This window comes from Schistocerca serialis, chromosome 6 (assembly GCF_023864345.2).
Source record: "Schistocerca serialis cubense isolate TAMUIC-IGC-003099 chromosome 6, iqSchSeri2.2, whole genome shotgun sequence".
In the NCBI taxonomy this organism is placed as follows: Eukaryota; Metazoa; Arthropoda; class Insecta; order Orthoptera; family Acrididae; genus Schistocerca; species Schistocerca serialis.
In genome coordinates, this window is record NC_064643.1 from 718335676 (window position 1) to 718357858 (window position 22183).

At 38.0% G+C, this 22183-nt stretch overlaps 1 protein-coding gene across 1 annotated transcript in view; it reads right to left on the reverse strand.

Annotated features, from left to right (window-relative positions):
* Positions 1 to 20996, reverse strand: part of LOC126484138 (nitrilase and fragile histidine triad fusion protein NitFhit) — a 67283-nt gene extending 46287 nt beyond the window's left edge. The window contains exons 1-3 of the mRNA XM_050107521.1: positions 20598 to 20996; positions 11747 to 11902; positions 11470 to 11670 (exon numbers count right to left, since the gene is read on the reverse strand). Coding sequence (XP_049963478.1) covers positions 11470 to 11670; positions 11747 to 11902; positions 20598 to 20780 — 540 coding nt within the window. The 5' untranslated portion in view covers positions 20781 to 20996. The remainder of the gene's footprint in view (positions 1 to 11469; positions 11671 to 11746; positions 11903 to 20597) is intronic.
* Between the last annotated feature and the right edge of the window lie 1187 nt (positions 20997 to 22183).

The following is a 22183-nucleotide window of genomic DNA, read 5'->3' on the forward strand; positions in this document are numbered from 1 at the left end:
GTGGTAAGAGTGATCCAGGGACTGTTGGTTGTTGATGGGTTTAATGAGGACAGAGGTGTGGATGGAGCCATCAGAGAGGAGATGTTCTACATCCAGGAAGGTGGCACGCCGGGTTGAGTAGGATCAGGTGAAGTGGATGGGGGAGAAGGTGTAGAGATAGTGAAGGAATGAAGACCAGATGTCTTGGCCCTGAGACCAGATTAGGAAGATATCAGCAGTGAACCTGAACCAGGCCAGGGCTTTCACATTTTAGGAGGCTGGGAAATGGCCCATAAACAGGTTGGCATAGGAGAGCACTTTGCAGGTGCCCATGGTGGTGTTCTGTTTCTCACCCAACCTCCAAAGCATTCTAGTCCATTCCTGTGCCACTTCCAATCCCCCCCCCCCCCCCCCCCCCCCACACACACACACAAAGGATAATATCCTGTGGAAGGCCCAGGTGCAAGACCTGCCCAAACTACCTACTTAGCACTTCCTATGCCAGTCCTGTCACAGGCTTACCCTATCTCATATACCAACTCTGCTGCAATCATTGCTCAGCTTTTTATACTGGTGTGACTACCAACCAGCTGCCCACCAGGAAAAACAGCCACTGCCAAACTATGGCCAAGAGCAAAGTGACACAACGTGCACCTATATGTAACACGCTTGATTTAATTGGTTGCTCACTACCCAAGCCATCTGGTTCTCCTCCACCACCAGCTTTCCTGGACCATAGAGACAGGAGTTTCCCTTACAACACATTCTCCACTCCCAAAATTATCCCTGCCTCAACCTACAGTAGCATACTGTCCTCCCACCCTCCAAGCTACTGTTTGCACCCCCTCTGTCCTATCACCTCCTCTCCATTCTCATCTACCACATTCTCTATGTGTCATCCTCTGCCAATGCAATTGCCCATCTTACCTCACTCCTCTCCTTTTTCACTCCTTATCCCCCCCCCCCCCTTCTCCTTGTCCCACAGCCTCCTGACGTTGTGCCTGTTGGCAGTCTAGTCCCTGCACACACCACCATACAGTGTTCTCTCCCCCCCCCCCCCCCCCCTCCCCCGCCCCCCCCCCACCACGCCCACCAGTACACTGCTATCCCTTCCCCTTTCTCACCCCATTCAGATTGCTGCTTCCATTCTACATATCAGCTGCATTCCAATCCGAAGCTGCCTGAGATATTGGTCATATGTGCATGAGGTGTGCTGGCTTGTGTGCGCGCACTTCTTTTTATGGCAAAGGATGTGGCCAAAAGCTAATATGTAAGTATCTTTTAGTTGTGCCTGTCTGCAACTAACATGTCACCTTTACGGTAAGTAGCAATCTATCTTTTCCTCCCTACTCAAATTTATATTTGATGTTAACAAATTTCTCTTCTTAACAAAACTTTTCTTGACATTACCAGTATACATTTTATATCCTCTCTACTTCAGCCATCATCAGTTATTTTATGGCCAAAACAGTATATGTCACCTACCAATTTTAGTGTGTCATTTCTTAATTCAATTCCATCAGCATCACCTGACTTAATTCAACTAAATTCATTACCCTTGTTTTGCTTTTGTTGATCCTCATTTTAAGATACTGTCCATTCCATTCTGCTGATCTTCTAAGTCCTTTGCTGTCTCTGATAGAATTACAATGTCGTATTTCTCCTCCCTGAACCTTAATTCTTTCTCAAAATTTTTCTGTGTCTTCCTTTACTGCTTGCCCAATGTACAGAGTGAATAACATCAGGGACACACTAGAACTCTTGCCTCATTCCCTTCTCAACCGTTGCTTCCCTTTCATGCCCTCTGACTATTATAACTTTCACCTGGTTTCTGTACAAGGTGTATATAACCTTTCACTCCCTGGATTATATCCCCATAACCTACAAAATTTTTACAGTGTATGCCAGTCAACATTGTCAAAAGTTTTGCCTGAGTCTATAAATGCTGTAAACAAAAGTTTGTCTTTCTTTAATCTCCCTTCAAAGAGAAGTCTTAGGGGTCAGTATTGCCTAGTGTGTTTCTACTTTTCTCTGGAACCCAAACTGATCTTCTCAAAAGGTAGGCTCCTAACAGTTTTTCCATTTTCCTGAAAATAATTTGTGTCACTATTTTGCAACCATGACTTATTAAATCGATAGTTCGGTAATATTCACACCTTTTAACACCTACTTTCTTTGAGGTTGGATTTATCCCACTTTTCTTGAAGCCTGAAGGTATTTCACCTGTCTCATACAATTTGCACACCAGGTAGAACAGTTTTGTCATGGCTGGTTCTCCCAAGTATATCAGTAGTTCTGGGGCTCCGTTGTCTCCTCCAGGGACCTTGCTTTGAATTGAGTCTTTTTCTCATAGTATCATATCTCCCATATCATTTTCATATACTTCCTCTTCCCTTTTTATAATACTGCCTTCAATGTTCTTGGTTAACTACTCCTCTCAAATCAAACACAGTCCCTATCTCCGTAAATTTCTCGTGCCATATACAACTGATGGACATTGTGATGAATCTCCTCCATATTTAGTTCAGAAGGTCTGTCTGTATATCCAATTTTGCTTCAATAAACCTGTGCCTGCTCTTGGGGAGTAACCATTTTATAGGGAGATCATTTTACAGTATGTGTAACATGCGAAAGTAGTTTAATTAAAAACTTCAGAACCACTGAGTTGGAAGATATTGCATCAGTTGCCTATGTAATTTTTTTTTTTTCAATTGTAAAGAACTTTTATTGGCATCCACTGTCCATGGACCGTGATCTTCAGCTTAATGTGTCCCTTTCACTCCAGCATATCTTCTAATGAGATCGTCACACATTCCACTTTGTCAACAACTTGACTCATCTCTCTCTCTCTCTCTCTCTCTCTCTCTCTCTCTCTCTCTCTCTCTTTTCTCCTTTGGGTTCAGTAAAGAACTTCTTGGTCCATCTGCTGCCCATTCATGGCTACATGACTTACCCACCCCATTTCATTTTCATTGTAGTCATTATTACTTCAGTCCAGTGTACTGCATGATCCTTTTAATGTTCCTCCTAGTAATTCCCAGCACACATTTTTCATTGCTCACTGAGCAACTATCAGTTTGAGGATGGCTTTTGTATTTAAAGTCCATATCTCACAGTCAAAACTGTTAAGTACAGTGATTGTAGGCATTCCACTTGCAATAGATAAGAAACTTTTTAAACCCTGTTTAGTTTTACAAAATCTTGTTATTCTTTTCTTTCTTTCTTTTTATGTTCATCCAAATGTTAGCTCCATCTACCCTAGATATTCACTCTCATCAACTGGTCGTAATGCTTCTCCATGTTAGTTATACATTATCTTTGTATCTCTCACTCACCCAACAGGTATGTTCCTGTCAATCAGTGATTTGAGTGATCTGCTCCTTCCTTCCAGACTTTACCAACCTATCCCTCCTTTACTCTCTGATGAAGGAGCTAAGGCTACTTGTTTTATGTCCTGGATGGAATGTAACAATATTATGAGAAGGAAAGTTGCTACTCACCATATAGCAGAGACGCTGAGTCACAGATAGGCATAACAAAAAGACTCTCACAATTAAAGCTTTTGGCCATCAAGGCCTTCATCAACCACACGCGCGCGCGCGCACACACACACACACACACACACACACACACACACACACACACACACACACACACAAAAATCACGCAAACGCAACTCCTCACACATACGACTGCAGTTTCAGGCAGAGTGGTTTCAGTTGCTTGAGACTGCAATCACGTGAGTTGTGTTTGTGTGTGCGCACGTGTCTGTGTGTGTATAGTTGACAAAGGCTTTGATGGGTGAAAGCTTTAATTGTGAGAGTCTTTTTGTTGTGCCTATCTGCGACTCAGCATTTCTGCTATATGGTGAGTATCAACTTTCCTTCTCACAATATTGTTTTATGTCCTCTTCGTCAAAAACACAGGTTTTGCTGAACACCAGTTAATTACAAATACACCACAAAAATAATAGATTCTGACTCTTATTGAGCCAAACACAAACTGACTTCTAGAGGAGGATACCTCTTGGCAATTAATGTACGCAAATAATAGTGTTAGAGAACATTGTAACTTTGTCAGGCACGGGAGCACTCTAATACAAACCACTTCCCAGTGCATGAAAACACTGTCAGTGCACTCATGGTAGGCACAACATACAGTCGAACAGAGAATGAGGACCACAGTGCATTAGGAAGATAGACATATCTGAGTGAGGACCAAACATTGACACCTGGGAATAACAGTGTCTGAATCAGTGCCCAGAAAATAGCCATGTATGGCAAGGTCATTGTAAATAAGTCTACAGAGAGTATGTAGGACACATCAGTGAGCTGAGACAAGTTTTAGAATTGAAGTTTCTTTGAAAATTAATTAATTAAACGGTTTTGTTATCCTCAGACTGGTGGCCTCCTAAGTACACTGGGTTGGCTCACATCCTGATATCTGCCCATGGCCCACAGAAAATCAACACAAAAACTGGGTGCAGGACATTCCAATTTGGGATTATATCAGCCATACTTCATTATTTTGGTATTCATTTTACCGAAGAAGTAGGAAGACAAGCCAGGAAGTGCATCAACAACAATAGCATCGAAGTTCATTAGCTGCAGTGTGGTGCGAGGCTGGATTGTGGTCCAATGTCTTGGCAATATTTCAGCAACGTGTTGTAGACAAAATACAAAGATACAACAAGTAATAAAATTATTAAACAGACAATTCTTCCTGGAAATGCATCTCAGCCATCATTAGCTCAGGAAAACCTACTTGATTGTCTTGATTCTAAGTATGAGGGCAGAGGTACCTAAAACAACACAATACACACATATACATGTCTATCCTAATTGGTGCAATTTAATTCTCTCAACATCCAAAGACAATACTGTACTACTAATTCAAAGTGTCTCTGCTTAGGCAGTATTAGCTTACATTTGAGTTAGGTAAAGTTCATTTAGCTATGACAGTCTGTATAGTTTTTTGGTTCATAACATTCATAAGTTTGTGGGCTGTTGGGACTGCCATGACAGCATTCTCTATGGTCTGCAAACTTTAACAGTTCCCACAGCGCCTGCTTGTAAACTTGGCACTGGCAAACTCTGAGAGTGCTAATGCAGTCCAGCCACTGATAATTTTCATTGTTCCACCCAATGCATAATGAAACATGTTTCTTCTATTGAAATTTTGTGTCATCTGAAGAAGATTAATGTTAATTTTGGATAACTCCCTGTACATTGGCATCTTCTTCTCAATGCAGAACATTGAAGGGAGATAAGTACTGAGTCTGTTCTCTTTCTAGGACACATTAGTGTTTTCAAGCATGCAGGCTGCACCAATCATAGTACTTATGTTCACAATTCCACACTACTAGTTCAAATTGCAGCATGTTGCATAGAGCTGATACACCTCCAGCCTCATATAACAATACATTTGTTTTCCTCACACCTTTCTACCAAGTATCGCAATTGACAAAATTGCACCTCCCTACACATAACTAACTTCAAATGAAACAGGATAAACAAAACAAGAAACAAACGTGAAGCTAATTAAACTATCTGTACTGACATTTGCTCCTCTGTCCTACAAAAGGCTATTGTATTGACTTACTGATGCCTCACCATAGCTGCATGTACCTATGAATATCTATCAAACAAGTTCTTGATTTATTATTTTTTGTAGCACTTCATTTTCCTTTGATCAGTACTACTGTAATTTCTACACATAATCAGTATACATGTGTCAGAATATGTACTTATTGGAGTACTAAAATTTTGTGACACAGAAATAGCACCTACTAACCTGTTAAAAGAATAATACATAATTTCTCATAACAAATCCATAAATTTAAGTAAAACTGAAACTGATACTGCATTTGGTAGTTGGTTTCCTGTATCTTGGAATGTGTGATCACCATTACTTTCACGGACATATGTACCAAGTATTAATTTCCACATATAGTTTCAAGCTCTGAAGGTGGCAGGGATAAAATACAGGGAGTGAAAACCTGTTTACAATTTGTACAGAAACCAGGCTGCTGTTATAAGAGTCGAGGGGCATGAAAGGGAAGCAGTGGTTGTGAAGGGAGTAAGACAAGGTTGTAGCCTATCCCTCATGTCATTCAATCTGTGTATTGAGCAAGCAGTAAAGGAAACAAAAGAAAAATTTGGAGTAGGAATTAAAATTTATGGAGAACAAATAAAAGCTTTAAGGTTTGCCGATGACACTGTAATTCTGTCAAAGACAGCAAACGACCTGGAAGAGCAGTTGAACGGAATGGACAGTGTCTTGAAAGGAGGATATAAGATGAACATCAACCAAAGCAAGATGACGATAATGGAGTGTAGATGCTGAGAGAATTAGTTTAGGAAATGAGACACTTAAAGTAGTAAATGAGGTTTGCTATTTGGGGAGCAAAACAACTGAAGTGATTGAAGTAGAGAGGATATAAAATGTATACTGGCTGTGGCAAGAAAAGGAAAGCATTTCTGAAGAAGAGAAATTTGTTAACATCGAGTATAGATTTAAGTGTCAGGAAGTCGTTTCTGAAAGTATTTGTATGGAGTGTAGCCATGTATGGAGGTGAAACTTGGACGATAAATAGTTTAGACAAGAAGAGAGTAGAAGCTTTTGAAATGTGGTGCTACAGAAGAATGCTGACAATTAGATGGATAGATCACGTTACTAATGAGGAAGTACAGAATAGAGTTGGGGGGAACAGAAGTTTGTGCCACAAACTGACTAAACGAAGGAATCGATTGGTAGGGCACGTTCTGAGGCATCAAGGGATCACCAATTTAGTATTGGAGGGAAGTGTGGAAGGTAAAAATCATAGAGGGAGAGCAAGGGATGAATACACTAAGCAGATTCAGAGGGATGTAGGCAGCAGTAGTTACTTGGAGACGAAGAAGCTTGCACAGGATAGAGTAGTATGGAGAGCTGTATCAAACCAGTCTCTGGACTGAAGACCACAACAACACCAACAATTAGAAGCACTAACAAGGAATGGTTAGAGGGCAAATGCAGGTCTATAGAAGTGGTATAACTAGGGCAAATATAGATATAGTGCATAGGAAAATTAAAGAGGCCTTTGGAGGAAAGAGAAGCAGCTGTATGAATATCAAGAGCTCAGGATGGAAAATAGCTGCTAAGCAATGAAAGACAACTGAGGTACTGAAGGCCTATGTACAGGAGTTATATAACTCCCCAAGAGCAGGCACAGGTTTACTGAATTAAAATTGGATGTACACACAGACCTTCAGAACTAAATATGGAGGGGATTCATCACAACATCCATCAGTTTGTATATGGCACAAGAAATTTATGGAGACAGGGACAGTGTATGATTTGAGAGGAGTAGATAACCAAGAATATTGATTGTGTAAGATAAACCTTCAATCACTCTGTTGAAAAGTCTATGTACATGTCTGTCAGACTGTACAGGAATCACTGTACCAAAATTTATACCCTTACAAAGTGCAGTTGTTTTAGGCACTCAAGAAAAAGATTAACTATAATAAAAAGAGTTTGGAGTTAACATGCTGCAATTAATGTCTGCGGATGAGACTTTCCTTATTTGAGTCTGTTTCAGAGACAATGTAATCTTTCATCTTTCAGGAACCTGAATACACAAAAAATGTACATCTGGAGATCAGCACAGCCTTTCCACGTGATTAGGGAGCTTTAGTGAAGTAGGCATCCCTTTGAACCCTCAGTTATACAGAGACCAATAGTTTATCATGAGCTCTGAGTCACAGTGCAATTTGGTGTTCTTCACATTAATATATCATTGCCACAGGTGAAAGAAACTACAAGTGACAAGCAATCCTAGGACCAACTGAAGATTTAATACTGAAATTTGGATCAGTGGTCTGACATTTACCAAAAAGGCCTAGAGGCCACACAATTGACAGATGTAAGAACTAAATATTAATTTAAATATTTATTTATAAAAATTAGTAATTTAAATAAGTTACAGTTGTTTACATATACAGCCTACAGATCTGAAGCATCAAACATCTTCAACCTACTAATTTGAGTGAAATTGTAAATTGCGAAGCATTAATGTATGGAAGAGCTAAGCTTGTAACAATTTACAATTTCTTTTCTTCTACTACAAGCATCTACTCTACAGACAGTTTCTTGCCATCATTGTTGAAGCAGTAATGAAATTTTAAACGACGCAGTACTGCATTCTGCAATCAGAAATTGCACAGGCACCAACAACAAAATGTCATATATAATATGGAATGTATGTTAATGCAGTTTCTCAATATCAAGTATTCTCTTCCATGCATAGGTGACTGCATAGATTATGTTTTTTCTTAAATCGTTGACACACAGTGTAATTTCCACAGCCTTACTTATGATTTAGTCTCAATAGTTTAAAGTGTTTTTGTATTTACAACAGCTGAAGACTATGATTGGATGAACAGCAAAAGACCATAAGAGTAAAAATGGCTTCGAGTGCTTTTGAGAAGCTACATCATTTCCAACACCAACTTCCTGAAAAGTAATGTTCACATTCAGTGTATGTTGACAATTTTGACTTATGGCAATCAGACACAGGCTTTTAAAGCAAAAACAATCCAAAAATTGAGGATTTCCGTGAGCAATTCGGAGATGCTTGATGGAAATTAATAGGAGAGTCAAAAAAGAAATAAATACATCATGGGATGGACTGTGTGATGAAGCAAGCTGGGATCTTTTCACTTCCCCTCTTTTTTTGCCATCTGCCTCCTTAAAAGCCATTTTTTCATGTCTGGCTAATTACCATTAACATACTAAGTATAACCTGCATTTTCATAAAAGAGAAAGGTTGGCCCTCAGTTTTAAAGAATATAACACCAGATCTAATTTTGTGTTTAGTTTTATGTATGTAATTGATTTTCTAATTTATTTCAACTGTTCCTAGTTAATACTTCTGTTATAGGATGAAATTAGTAATATTTTCGTAACTTAAATTCTGTTGTTGACTTATAAACAAATATAAATTCTGTACTAATTATAAACATTTGGAGGAACAACTGATAGTATTCTTAAAGCCTCTATTTGGATCTATTCGAAAACATGTTAGCAGAGCAAGCCCTTAATCAATTCCAAAGTAATTACCAGTCTTGAAAAAATATTGCTTGAGTAACTGTATCTTCTAATTTCATCATTTAAACAAATAATTCAGCTTAACCTGGGTAGAAGAAGAAATTGTTAAAAAGATAGAATTTTGCTATATATCCAATTAATTGAATGAAGCATTATTTCAATTGTAATTTCTGTCAATTAAATGTCAAACAATGTGCAGTTTCAGTGCCTATAACTGTAATGCTATATAAGGCCTGATTTTTGGTCTCGAGACAGTCAGTCCACGGGTGAGTTTCAGACAAGAAACCTGTGTTGGTTAGAACAACAAAAATGCATCAACTTAACTGCGAAATAAGTGTAACTCAAATAGGGCATGTGTCTAGTCAATTTATTTGAAAGACTGTGAAATGTGTGGTTAGGTTTTTACTGCTCATAGATGTTCAACTGCAAACTATTGTAGCAGTATGCTGACGTATGCCTGCAAACTATTAATGAGGCTTATCAACATTTTCCAGTAGTTAACTGGCCATATAAGTGTGTAATATTGGGGGGTTATGAACAGTGAAAGAAAATAACTGTGAAATGCAAACGTGCACCTGTCAGCTACATCATATACAGTATTCAGTGTTGAACTTCCACCCCCCATTTTTCAGCCAGTATAACAACTGAGTACATCAACACCGAGGACTATCAACGAGATAATAAAACTGGCGAACATCACAACTGGAGTGGAAGATGTAGAGAGAATACATAGCGATGCAAATGGGTTATTGGCGGACCATGAAAAGTTTTTGTTGGATTCCAAGAGAAAAAAGGATCGAGAAATATACCTTATAGAAGGTGGGCAGATGACAGTAAAAAACGTGCAAGAGCAACATGAATGTATATATCTGCTGCTGCTGACGATGCAGTACAGGACATTTGACAATAAGTAAGCCACTTGCATACAAATTCAACTTCTCTCTCTCACCCTTTTACAGGTTTCCAATTCACTCAAGATTTATTGTTGCAACAGTGCATATGGAGTACACGAAGTGATTACATTTGCAAATAAATAGCACAAGTGGATCTGAGGTACCAGGTATCAACCCATGCTGAAACATCCATATCAGCAAGTGGCGTAGCCTTCACAGGTGGGAATGCAGATGCTGACCCTGGATGACAGGGTCAATCATACAGATGGCAATTGTACTGTCATGAGATATGTGATGCCATGCCTACTCGACTTGTTGACACAGTTCTGTAACTGTTGTCGATTGACAAGGTGCGTGAGTCACTTCTTGTCATATCGTATCCCACACGTGCTGAATTGGAGACAAGTTCGGAGATTACATTGGCTAAGAAGTTGCAGTACATCTTGCAGGGTGTGTTGAGCTTCAGGGACAGTGTGTGGGCGAGGATTATTCTCTTGGAACAACACACCACCATCCTGTTGCAAGAACAACAAAAGAACAGGCCTAACAACATTCTGCACGTACCAAGCACTGGTTTAGCATCCCCTCCAGAAACATCAAAGATGAACGGGAGTCATAGCTTTTTGCAGGGGCCAGAGTGTCACTCTACCAGATAGCACTCACCAGGTCTACACTGTACGCACAAATGACAATCACTTGCATTAAGGAAGAATCTGCTTTCATCATCGAAGACCACGGCATTCCATTTCATTTTCCAAGTGATCTTCAGATGACACCAGCCGAGCCACGCAAGTCGATGCTGTGGTGTGACTGGAAAATGCGTTAGACTGTGCGTGCCTGTAGTCCCACAGCTAATAATCAATCTGTAACAGGTCATGCTGATGTGTCTAGGCTCACAAATCCTCTTATCTGTGCTGAGATAGTGCACAGTCTGACACTTGATGATCTTGGTGGGCACCTGTGCTGTGTGGACAAACAGAACCTCGTCTAGGGTGTGAGAATGTCCACGTGACCACTGATGTAGCACGTCCAACTTGAGTGGCAATTCTCTGAAAGGACCATCCTACCACTCGGAAGGCCACAATTTAACTCCTTTCAAACTCACTCATTTGCCAGTACGAAACACGAGTGCATCATGCAAGGTTACCTGCTTGCTTCACATGTTTACACCACACTGAGCTTTCTGGCTGCGAGCATTTCCTACTAAAATGTAGACACAGATAGATGGTGCTCTGGTAGCTATGCCACTATGCTATCTGTTGGCGGACCATGCTGAAACCATTATCAGATGTCTACTATCCCCCATGTGCTATATGCCATCATCGGATAAAAATTGATGTCTTTCCAGGGCTATTAATTCTTTCTCCAGCAGTGCATTTATCACGTAGAAACAGTAGCAAAATGTTTCTATATTAGTAATAATAGAAGCCCTAAAATATGGGCACCACATGCATATACTATCATCAAGAGGATAATATGACTGAGAACAAGTTTATTTTAAGGATACAATAGCGAGACCAACTCTTCCAATGGGTGTCTCAACTGGAGCTATTATCTCTTTCCCTCTTTCAACATAATCTGATTCTTTTAACCTCACTCCCTTGTCTGGAATTTCAACATCAAATAAATGAGTTTTTCTATAGATTGCTGCCACATTTCCGGAGCTGTCTATCACAACATGTGAATTTCTTACTTTAGTGGGTGACACCTGAAAATAAAAACGTAAATCAGATTATATGTACAGCATAGTCATCACAGTTTTATTAAAAAGAAAACTATTTTACCTTCTCATGCAAACCTCCCAGAGAGAGCCACACATTATTGTTTTTGGCCAACTGACAATACTTCTGCATCAATGGGCCTGGAAAAGGCTCTGACAATGCAAATGTCTCATCCTTACTTTCTCCAATGAAATCACATGCTTCAGGAAGAAAGACCATCTTAAAAAAAGAAAAAAAAAAAACAACAATGAAACTATATTATTAGTGAGAATTTACACTCAAGGAAAGACAATAAGCAACATAATATGACAGAATGATACGTACAGCATCTCATCCCCATTTCATTACAGTATGGATGCTAGTTTGGGAAAAACAGAAACTACTGGCAACAAGTCTGTCTCCCCATGACAGCAGCAAAAAACAAAGACATAAAATGCTCACTGAATACCAATATCAGTAAAATACACACCATGGTCCACAGACGTAATAAGTTTGTCCTCGAAAGATTATGTTGTGTTTGCAGTTGGTCAAATGACGTAAACAAAAAAGTAACTTAAAAAGCAAAACTAGATTCAAAAAAGTGCCCAGGACAGCTGACACACACAAATGTTTTCACACTGAATGTCCCATGTCGATACGACTGATCTCCACAGTCATGGGTAAACAAGGAAATTACTGCTGCCAATAAACAAATACCAATATTATGCACACATTTCATAAATTTAAAAATCCTGGATGTTAGCAACACGACTGCTGATTACACACTCTACATGAATAAACCTTAATGGCCTAGGGAAAAACTGCTTGTTAAAAATATAAACAATTAGATTAGACATCAACAACAGGAACCAAATACCCAACACGAAATCATCTTAAACTGGCATTCTCACAGCACAGGCGAGACCACACCAACACCTTCGTTATCAACAACACCTGCAGAAAAAACATCTCATCTGAAATGCACTAGGAAGGACCCTCAGCATTTTTTATGGTGAGTCACCCAATGGAGGCACAGCATATGTCATCTGATGCATTTCATCGGGGCAGCCACATGACAGTATTCAAGACTTTTGCATGTCTAGCCAGCCACATATCAATGCAAAAAATGGGTTTTTCTCACATATTAATGTACAGTCACTTATAAATCAACTAACAGAAATGGATTAATGGTTGGAAGAATTAAATTATCAGGTTTTGCTAGAAAATGAACATTAGCTAATTCATAGTGAATTTGAATCTTTAAGTGTACCTTATCAATACCAATTAGTGACATGTTACTGTAGAATAAATTTGAAGCACGATGGTCATTTCAATCTATATCAAAGAAACAAATAATTCAGAATATGAAGTGAGAGATGTAAGTTTTTTTATTTATATAAACAGTTTTCGATGTTTCAGCAATACTGATGCCAAGTTGACAACTAACAGCTGTATCAGTGTACCATTCCCCTAGTAATAACATAGAATAATTTACAGAAAATTTTGAAAAATTGACAAAAATGTTTTTAAAATATAAAAATGGCAGATTTATGATATTCGGCGATATGAAAGTAGAGATTAGGTATAAGACCAAACATATGAAGCACCTATTAGACACATTAAGATTGCTAAACTTCTACAGTCTAAATGACAAACCCACCAGGCACAATGCATGCTTTCTTCGGAATATCAGATCATGCAGGGCTTTGGCTAAGGCAACCTCTAAACAACAAAACATACAGTTTTTCAAGTGACCTAGGAGAATAACCATACCAATCAATGAAAGTTAAAAGTCAATCTTAATCACATAAACTGGGGTACAGTACTCACTAATTTTTAGAATTATTAGTGGAGAACCTTGACTTGTGTTGTCCCAAGTATTACAAAAATACACAAAGCAGAACCAGTGTTATATAAAAGTTCAAGAACTGAGAAACTGGTACATGCCATACCTGAGCAAACCTAGGGAGGAAATGATGGTACATTATGACAGACTGCAATTGAGACAAGCTGAGAAGGAAACTTACACAACAGCAAGAAGGGTGTATAGACCAGAAATTAGAGTTGCCAAGAGGACAGCCAACGACAATTATATATTCACTTCAACAAATAAGTGTAAAGCGGTGCGGAAAGTTAACAAAACAGAGATAAGCACCGAAAATAAGCATAAAAATATTACAATTTAACCAAATACCTTAAATGGACATTTTACCAGTTCTGACGCAAATAAAAATCTGAATGAAGATTCAAATAAAGCTGTAGTTTTGCTCCCAGCTTTAGACAGTAAGCAACATGACAACTTCTGCTGGTCTTGTGTACCCCACAGACAAGTTAGTGAACCAATTGCCCAACTTAGAAACTCAACAGCAGAAAATTTCAAAGGACTTCCAAATTAAGTAATAAAAATATAAAGAACTAACCAAAATCACCAACCAAATGCTACATGTAGGAATTTTCCCAGACTGCCCAAAAATTACTACCGTGGCACCTATCCCTAAGAAAGGTGATAAAGCATCCCTTGATAACTATTGTCCAATCGTCCCATCTCACTATATCAATCATATCAAAAATTATAGCATACTGTATGCACAAACACATGAATCAGCACATCAAGCAAATGATCTACTTAGCTCCTCACAATATGGTTTCAGACCTCATCTTTCCTTTGTCAAAGTAGTTGAGACTATCATCACAAAAATACATCCTACTTTTGAGACTAAGAAAATATTCTGTCCAACTCTTCTAGATTCGAGAAAAGCTTTTGATACAGCCTCTCATAGTGCACTTATCGAAAAGCTCCAGTAATATGAGTTGGAGAGAACATTACTCGGCTTATTGAGTCTTACCTAAGCAACAGAGAGCAGGTGGTATCTATAAACAACCAAAGCTCAAACTCATTTCCTGTTACAAAAAGCATTTTACAGGGCTCAGTAATGGGTCCATTCCCATTCATTGTATTATATAACAATCAAATGGTATATCCTAAAGCAGGCTAGCTAAGGTTTACAACAGCCAAACTATCTAGGCTCCAGATTTTTCAATAGACTGGGAGTCTATCTTCCCATTCTGTCTCCTATAGCGCATTTAAGATTTTTATAGCAAATTAGTTTAAGAAGAAAGTGAACCACTTCATTAAAGAGATGAGGAATCAGATTTAAATGACAATGTTTTGACTACTGTCATACTAAGCTGCAATAAATCACTGGTTAAAAGGTTCTCACATATATAATTTTCACATTACATATGACAATGTGTCACTGATGTAAATATCATCAAATTTTTATGTACATGTCTCTTAGATTTATATGTAAATATTTACACCAATAACATGTAAACTGTCCAAGGATGAATAAATTCTATTCTGTTCTATTTTATTCACAACAAGAATTACAGTCATTCTCATTCATCCAGGACAGCACATTAATGGGCTTTGGCAACTCACAACCATACTCTACCCTTTCAATCTCAGTATTAGCAAGATATTTGCACAATTATCAATTAACAATTATATATGTGAGAGCTTACTGCAAGGAAAGTATAAATCATATTTACAGACTATGAACATACACATGTCTAATCAGGAGAGAAGAGAGCAGTTAGTCAGCTGTCATCTTTTTAATCAATCATCCCAGAAACTGCATGAAGTAATTTAGGAAAACCACAGAAAATATAAATCAAGATGACTGTACTGAATATCAGCCTCCATCCTCCAGAATTTGAGGCCCATATCTTAACAAATGAACTAGCTCTGTTGATTATACCTAACATACAATTCTATTACTCATAGATTAGACAATGGAAAGTCCTGGATGGCAGTCAGGCTCCAGTTTGTAGGACAGCAGCTATGTGAGTGTGAGTTGTGCTTGTGTGAATATGTGCCATTACAGAATTTGCCCGAAAGCTTATTTTTGCAGTCTTTTACAATGTGACTGTCTGGGACTGCCTCCTCAATAAACAGAATCAGAATTTGACTGCCTCATGAAACACACACGTAAATCATTCACTTAAAATACAGGAGACTTATAAATATACATAATGTACCTGAGATACACACAATGTGTCAAACAAAGAACAAACACAATCTCAATTTACAAAAATCATTACTCCACAAAGAAACCTTCATCATCATTTAAAAGTTTCATGAATGGGTAACAACATTTTTGAACTACGATGATGCATAATCTTATCTCTAGTAAACCTAATTCCATACCATGAAAGTTATTTGTTTTTTAATTTACTATAAATCTTCACAGCCATCTAATGAGGACTCCGGAGTAGAGTTTTAGTATATGAGATGGAAATATGACATTATCTTTGTTTCTTGTGTTATACATATGTTAAAAATGGTTTTCTATAAATAATTCTGGACTGATGTGGATAAAGACAAAAAGTTCGTTAATGTAAATACATGAAACAGTCAAAATTTTTATATCCCCGAATAAAGGTGGGCATGATCCTCTAGGCTTAATGTTGCACACATTTATAAAGAGAGATTTCTGAAGTAATGATGTTCTATTCACACCACTTGCATTCCCCTGAAGGATTATTCCGTATCTGAAAATGGCTTCAAAGCAGCTGTGGTAAACAGCTTTCCTAGTGCCAACACCACTTGCCACAGGGCAATATTGTCACTGTGAATGCTAGACTGTTTAGCTTCTTTGCCAAGTAGCTTATATGCAAAGGCAAGGATAATTTTTTTCTATAAATATCTCCAGGAATTTGACAGATTCTACTTCCTTAAGTTCCTGATTTTTATGGATAATTTGGAAGTCACTTGATTTTGGCTGTTTAGATGGTTTTTTTCATGTTTATTCAATTCTCTTACATTTGTGTATACTTGGAATAAGTTAGCTTGATACCATAAAATAATTATGCATTGTTTACTTAGCCTTTTCACATTTTTCATTGCACGCTACTCCACACACATGTAGCCGAGTTAGGACCATGCCTATGTTGCCACACTTCTATTACAACTCCGTGTATTTCCTAAGTAAGACTTATTGCTACACTATGATTTTGTACTGACATTAGTTAGCTTTGCCACCAAGAAACCAAAATAGTTATAATCTAGACATACTAAAAAAAGTAATAGATTGTATTGTGTATCCTTTAACATACTGCATAAATAAGTGTATATCTGAGGGATATTTTCCTGATGAGCTAAAAGTGTCTAGGGTAGTCCCAATAGACAAAAAAGGAGATATTGACTCACCTTCAAGTTACAGACCAATTTCCATAGTCCCAGCTCTCTCTAAAGTGTTTGAATCAGTAATATACCACCAATTATCTGTTTACTTTCAAAATGCATGAATAACTAGCAAATCACAGTATGGTTTTAGGAAAAACTTGTCAACTGTTGATGCTATAGACTCAGCAGTCAAACACATACATCAAGTTTTTGAGGATAAAGGATTTGCTGTTCAATTCACCTTTTGTGATCTAAGTACGCTTTTGACTGTGTAGAGCATAAAATACTCCTAGAAAAAATGGAGTGCTACGGCAGTGGAGGTAACAGCCTTAATCTATTAAAATCGCACCTACAGGGTCGCAAGTGAGCTGTTTGTGTAGGTAAAGAAAAGTACAGTATTGAATTAGTTAAAACAGGTGTATCACAGGGATCTGTACTGGGGCCTTTTATGTTCTCAATAATGATTAATGATCTGCCATCATTCATCAAGTCCATAACAGTACTATATGCAGATGATAAATGATCTGCTATCATTCATCGAGTCCACGACAGTACTACATGCAGATGATACAACTTTCCTTCATTGTACTAATGATTTCAGTAGCTTCAAAGCTTGTGTTGCAGAGACAATGGCTCAAGCAGCCTACTAGTTTAAAGCAAATGGCTTCCTACTGAATGATAACAAAATGCAGCACATAGTTATCAGTGTAAAACAGAAGCCTCCATCAGATTTTCCTAGTTGTGTTAAGTTTTTAGGGGTATATATAGGTGAAAAATTATCCTGGAGCCAACATGAACAATATATTACTGGTAAATTATCTAGAGCGATGTTTCTGTCATGGCGATTTATGGACTGTGTACCTCAAAATTATGTTAGAATGTTGTATTTTGCATTTTTCCCAAGCATCCTAACATATAGTATTATTTTATGGGAGAACTCTAATTCAGTGCGTGACATCCTAATACTACAAAAGAAAAACATTAGGATAATTACTGGTTCTCCATATAAAGCACACTGCAAGCCACTGTTCTGTGAATAAAAAATCATGACTGTAATAAACCTATATATTTACCATGTTTTACTCCACACAAAAAAGAAGTTACTGAAAGCAAAATGTAGAGAAAAGATACATTTCCTCAATGCGAGAAAGAGCAGATGCATTTATACTTCTTACCACAGATGGTCAAAGTCACTTAACAGCTATGAACTGACAGCACAAATTATTTAATGTTGTTGTTGTTGTTGTCTTCAGTCCTGAGACTGGTTTGATGCAGCTCTCAATGCTACTCTACACTGTACAAGCTTCTTCATCTCCTAGTACTTACTGCAACCTACATCCTTCTGAATCTGCTTAGTGTATTCATCTCTTGGTCTCCCTCTACGATTTTTACCCTCCACACTGCCCTCCAATGCTAAATTTGTGATCCCTTGATGCCTCAGAACATGTCCTACCAACCGGTCCCTTCTTCTTGTCAAGTTGTGCCACAAACTCCTCTTCTCCACAATTCTATTCAGGGTCGACAGAAGCGTCCGATCCAACGCGTCGGCTTTGGCCCGTGACGTAAGGGTGTAGTCGTGTGTGACGTCATGACGGTGCGGAGTTTGGTTTGAGTGTGGCTGTCTCCAGTTCTGTTTTATCTTATTTTATTTACTTTTCTGATCTGTTCGTTCTATCTCGTGAGTTTTTTTTTTAAATTTAAAAACACTTATTACTTATTTTAATTATCTGTTCCCTCAAATTTCTGTTTTAGTTTATTATATTTATCTTTCTGATCTGTTCGTTCTATCCCGCGAGATTTTTTTTTTTTTTTTTTAAAAAAGACAAAAAACACTAATCAGCTACTGAAGCATCTTTATCTTCTATGGGTTGCAGGGGTTACGACCCCTGGGGAGGTGGGTGGGTATTCATGCATGGCTGTCTTCACTTACACTTTGTAGCTATGCAAGGCGTCTAAATTTGTTTATATTTAGTTTGCCGCCCACCCAAAACACCCCATTTCCCGCGCTTGTCCCGTTAGTGTCATTAGGCTTCTTGTGGGAAGTGTGTGTGTTTGTTTTTGTTTCCGCCATATTTGTGACGTCATGGGTCAAAGCAGACGGGTGGGATCGGACGCTTCTGTATTTCCTTCTATTCAATACCTCCTCATTAGTTACTTGATCTACCCATCTAATTTTCAGCAATTATTTAATAAGCTTCCACAATATGTACACGAACTAACTGAACATGCATTCAAACAAAAACTGTATGAATGGCTAGTTGCTCACCCATTCTATGACATAAATGATTATTTCAACTGAAATATAATTTTGTAGTATTAATGACATGCCTCTTGTTTTCTTTGAATTAAGTTATATTGTATTATATGCCTGACATGGTCTATTGCTGTAATGGCCTAATGACAATAAAATTACTATTATTATTATTGGGCTTTGCTACAGATCAGTCTGTAACTACAATCTACACATTAAAAATAATATAACAGCAAAATAAATATTATGAATGTTTGGCTCCTGCTGGGTTTGTACCAGTATGTATGACATCTCATTCTATGTCATGAGTCAATGTTCAGTCCTGGTAAGTTCAAATAGCACATTGTTTGCCCAACTTTTAACAATGGCAACCATGTCTAAATTTATTGATAAAAATTTTAATGTCGCTCACTACCATTTGTGTGGTCTGTCACAAGTCCAGATCTTATGCCCTGTGACTTCTTCAAGTGGTTTGGGTGAAAGATGGAACACACAGGAAAGGACTGTGAAATTTACATGAATTAGAGGTAAAGTTATAGTAGGTTGCATTAGATAACCCACATTAAGTCTGTTAGAAAACCCATCCCTAAACAGAAGAAGCTGGTGGGCACCACTAGTTTCTACATTGCATTTTAAGTTTCATAATCCAATTATCTTCACAACTGAAACCACTGATTAGTAATCATTCTGTTCCACATGCTGCCACTCAAACTATAACGCACGATCACACCCTAGATCTATGGAAGAAGTAACTAATGGTGCAAGACAATGATATGTCATTCTCCTATACCTGAATATGGTGTAACACATGGAATGAGTGAACCAGTAATAGTTACTAACTTGGTGAACACAGTTAACAAACCCATCTGCTAAATACAAGATATGGTGACACTGGGATTAAATGCAATTAATAAAAGTAATGCACAAAAACATTTTTAGACGCTAAATATGACTTATTATCCTACATGCTAATAACAATTATGCATTTATTGGCTTACAGTACTGTGTAAGCCAAATAAACAGTGAGCGTGGTTGCTTCTACAAGTTGATCTCGGCACAACCCAGATCGTAAAACTATTTCACACAGCAAACTGGATTGTTTGACAAACAATTGTACAGTCTTTAATAACTTTTCATGGCTTGGGCCGAGCAGTTTGTAGTACTTTATTGAAATTTTTAACGTATTCACTTTGTCTGATTTCCCAGCTTTTCTTTGCCTTGTTTGCTGCTATATTTGGAACCTGGCTTCTTTCTAGTGTTGTTTTCATCCATTTTTTCCCTGACAACACCTTTCGTGCCACTATTTATCCAAATAGTACACAGACATCAATGTGTTTTCTGTATTTTGAAAATTTTTGGTAATGATTTTATACCAGAGTTACAAGTGTTGAACACCAGGTCAATAGAAATTTTTATAAAGTAATCAAATTTCGAACAGTGGTGTAGCTAGAAAGAGGTGATTTCTGCAAAACTGCGTTTTTTGTTAGCAGCCTTACCTGTGCACGACTTTCTTTTGCAGTTTCGATTAAAGATTTACAGGTTTCGAAGTTTTTATCTTTGTCATTCGTGGCTGTAAGCTGACAGACAGCTATTATTTTCCGTTCCATTGTACTTAGTGTGGCAAAACTTCTCTTCGTTGTTGACGATGCGAGACACAAGAACAATCCTAATCTCGTCATGAGTATGTCAAGTTATTAACTCGCAAGCATCGGTTATCTCTCCGCAACACTGTTTCCAAGGTCACTTCGAATGTCCTCTGAGAAGGTTATGTTTACAATACGGAGAATTTAAGATTCAATACAAATATTTACCGGTAAATTACGTTATACGACTTCGACTGTCAGAAAGTGTCATAACAAATGTACTTCGCGCGTCGTCTGATCTGTTTTCCTCAGGGTTGCCAATTAACTCACTAGTCATTTTTGTTTCACGTTCACTGTATATTAATGGCAATCAATATGCTGATGTTGCGAAAAATTAAATTTGGAAAGTTACTTTATAATACGACTGTTTTAAGGAAAAGATACAATAATTTAGCACAATTTTTGAAGAAAGAAATGCCGCTTAATTCTACATCGCATTACGTAGGTCATAGCGCCTTATTTGAATAGTTCGTAAACAGCAACTGGTGCAACAGTTACCTCTAGGTAAAAGTTGAAACAATGGGAGGCATGTAACCTATAGGTCAGAATGAGCACTAACTTTTGCGGCCGGCAGAAAATATGAAGCTTCTGTTAAATCATTTTTTTTTTAAATAAAAGTTAAAAGTTTGTCACTACGAACTGAAAAGGCGCCCCGAGACATTATGGACAAAGATGGGTATTCGGGTGGCGGTGAGTACGAACTAAATTCAACTAATGAAGCCACGAATCATATACTTCAGCCATTTCGTGCGCTGCGGGAGGGGATATATTTCCCATTAAATGTATTTCTTTACAGCGTTTACGGGAATATATGTCCCACTTTGGTACGCTCCTGCCATCTAGCGGGAGTCCACGACACCAGCCGCAGATTCTGTTTACTGAAATAAAGCGTTCAGGACTGTGGAAAGTATATTTCCCACCAAACAACGGTATATTAATGGTTCTTATTTAGTGTAGTTACCACCAAAGTAGTTTCTGGAAGAGGTCTGGGAAGTGTACTTACCACAAGATTAACCTGTCTTTTATGATATGGCACTGACACACTGCGACCTGAGCAAGGTGTTTGATTGCATCTCACACAAGATACTGATTAATAAGCTAAAATGTTATGGTACTGAAGGTGTGGTCCTAGCTATTCTTCAACCCCATCATGAAAACCGAAGACAAATAGTATCAGTCCATGGAGCAATCTCTCAAGAGCAAAAATTAGAGCAAGGTGTACCCCCGGAATCCGTCACAGGACCTCTCCTGTTCCTTACTATGTCAATAATATACGTTGTATCTATGACATTCTACAGTCTGCTGATGATACCACACTGTTTGCCAAGGGAAAACGGCTGAACCAACTCTGTTGGCAGCATTAAAGAGTGGTTCATTGAAAAATAAATGAATCAAGAAAAAACACAACACATGATATGCAGTCTCAGCAACGTTGGCTG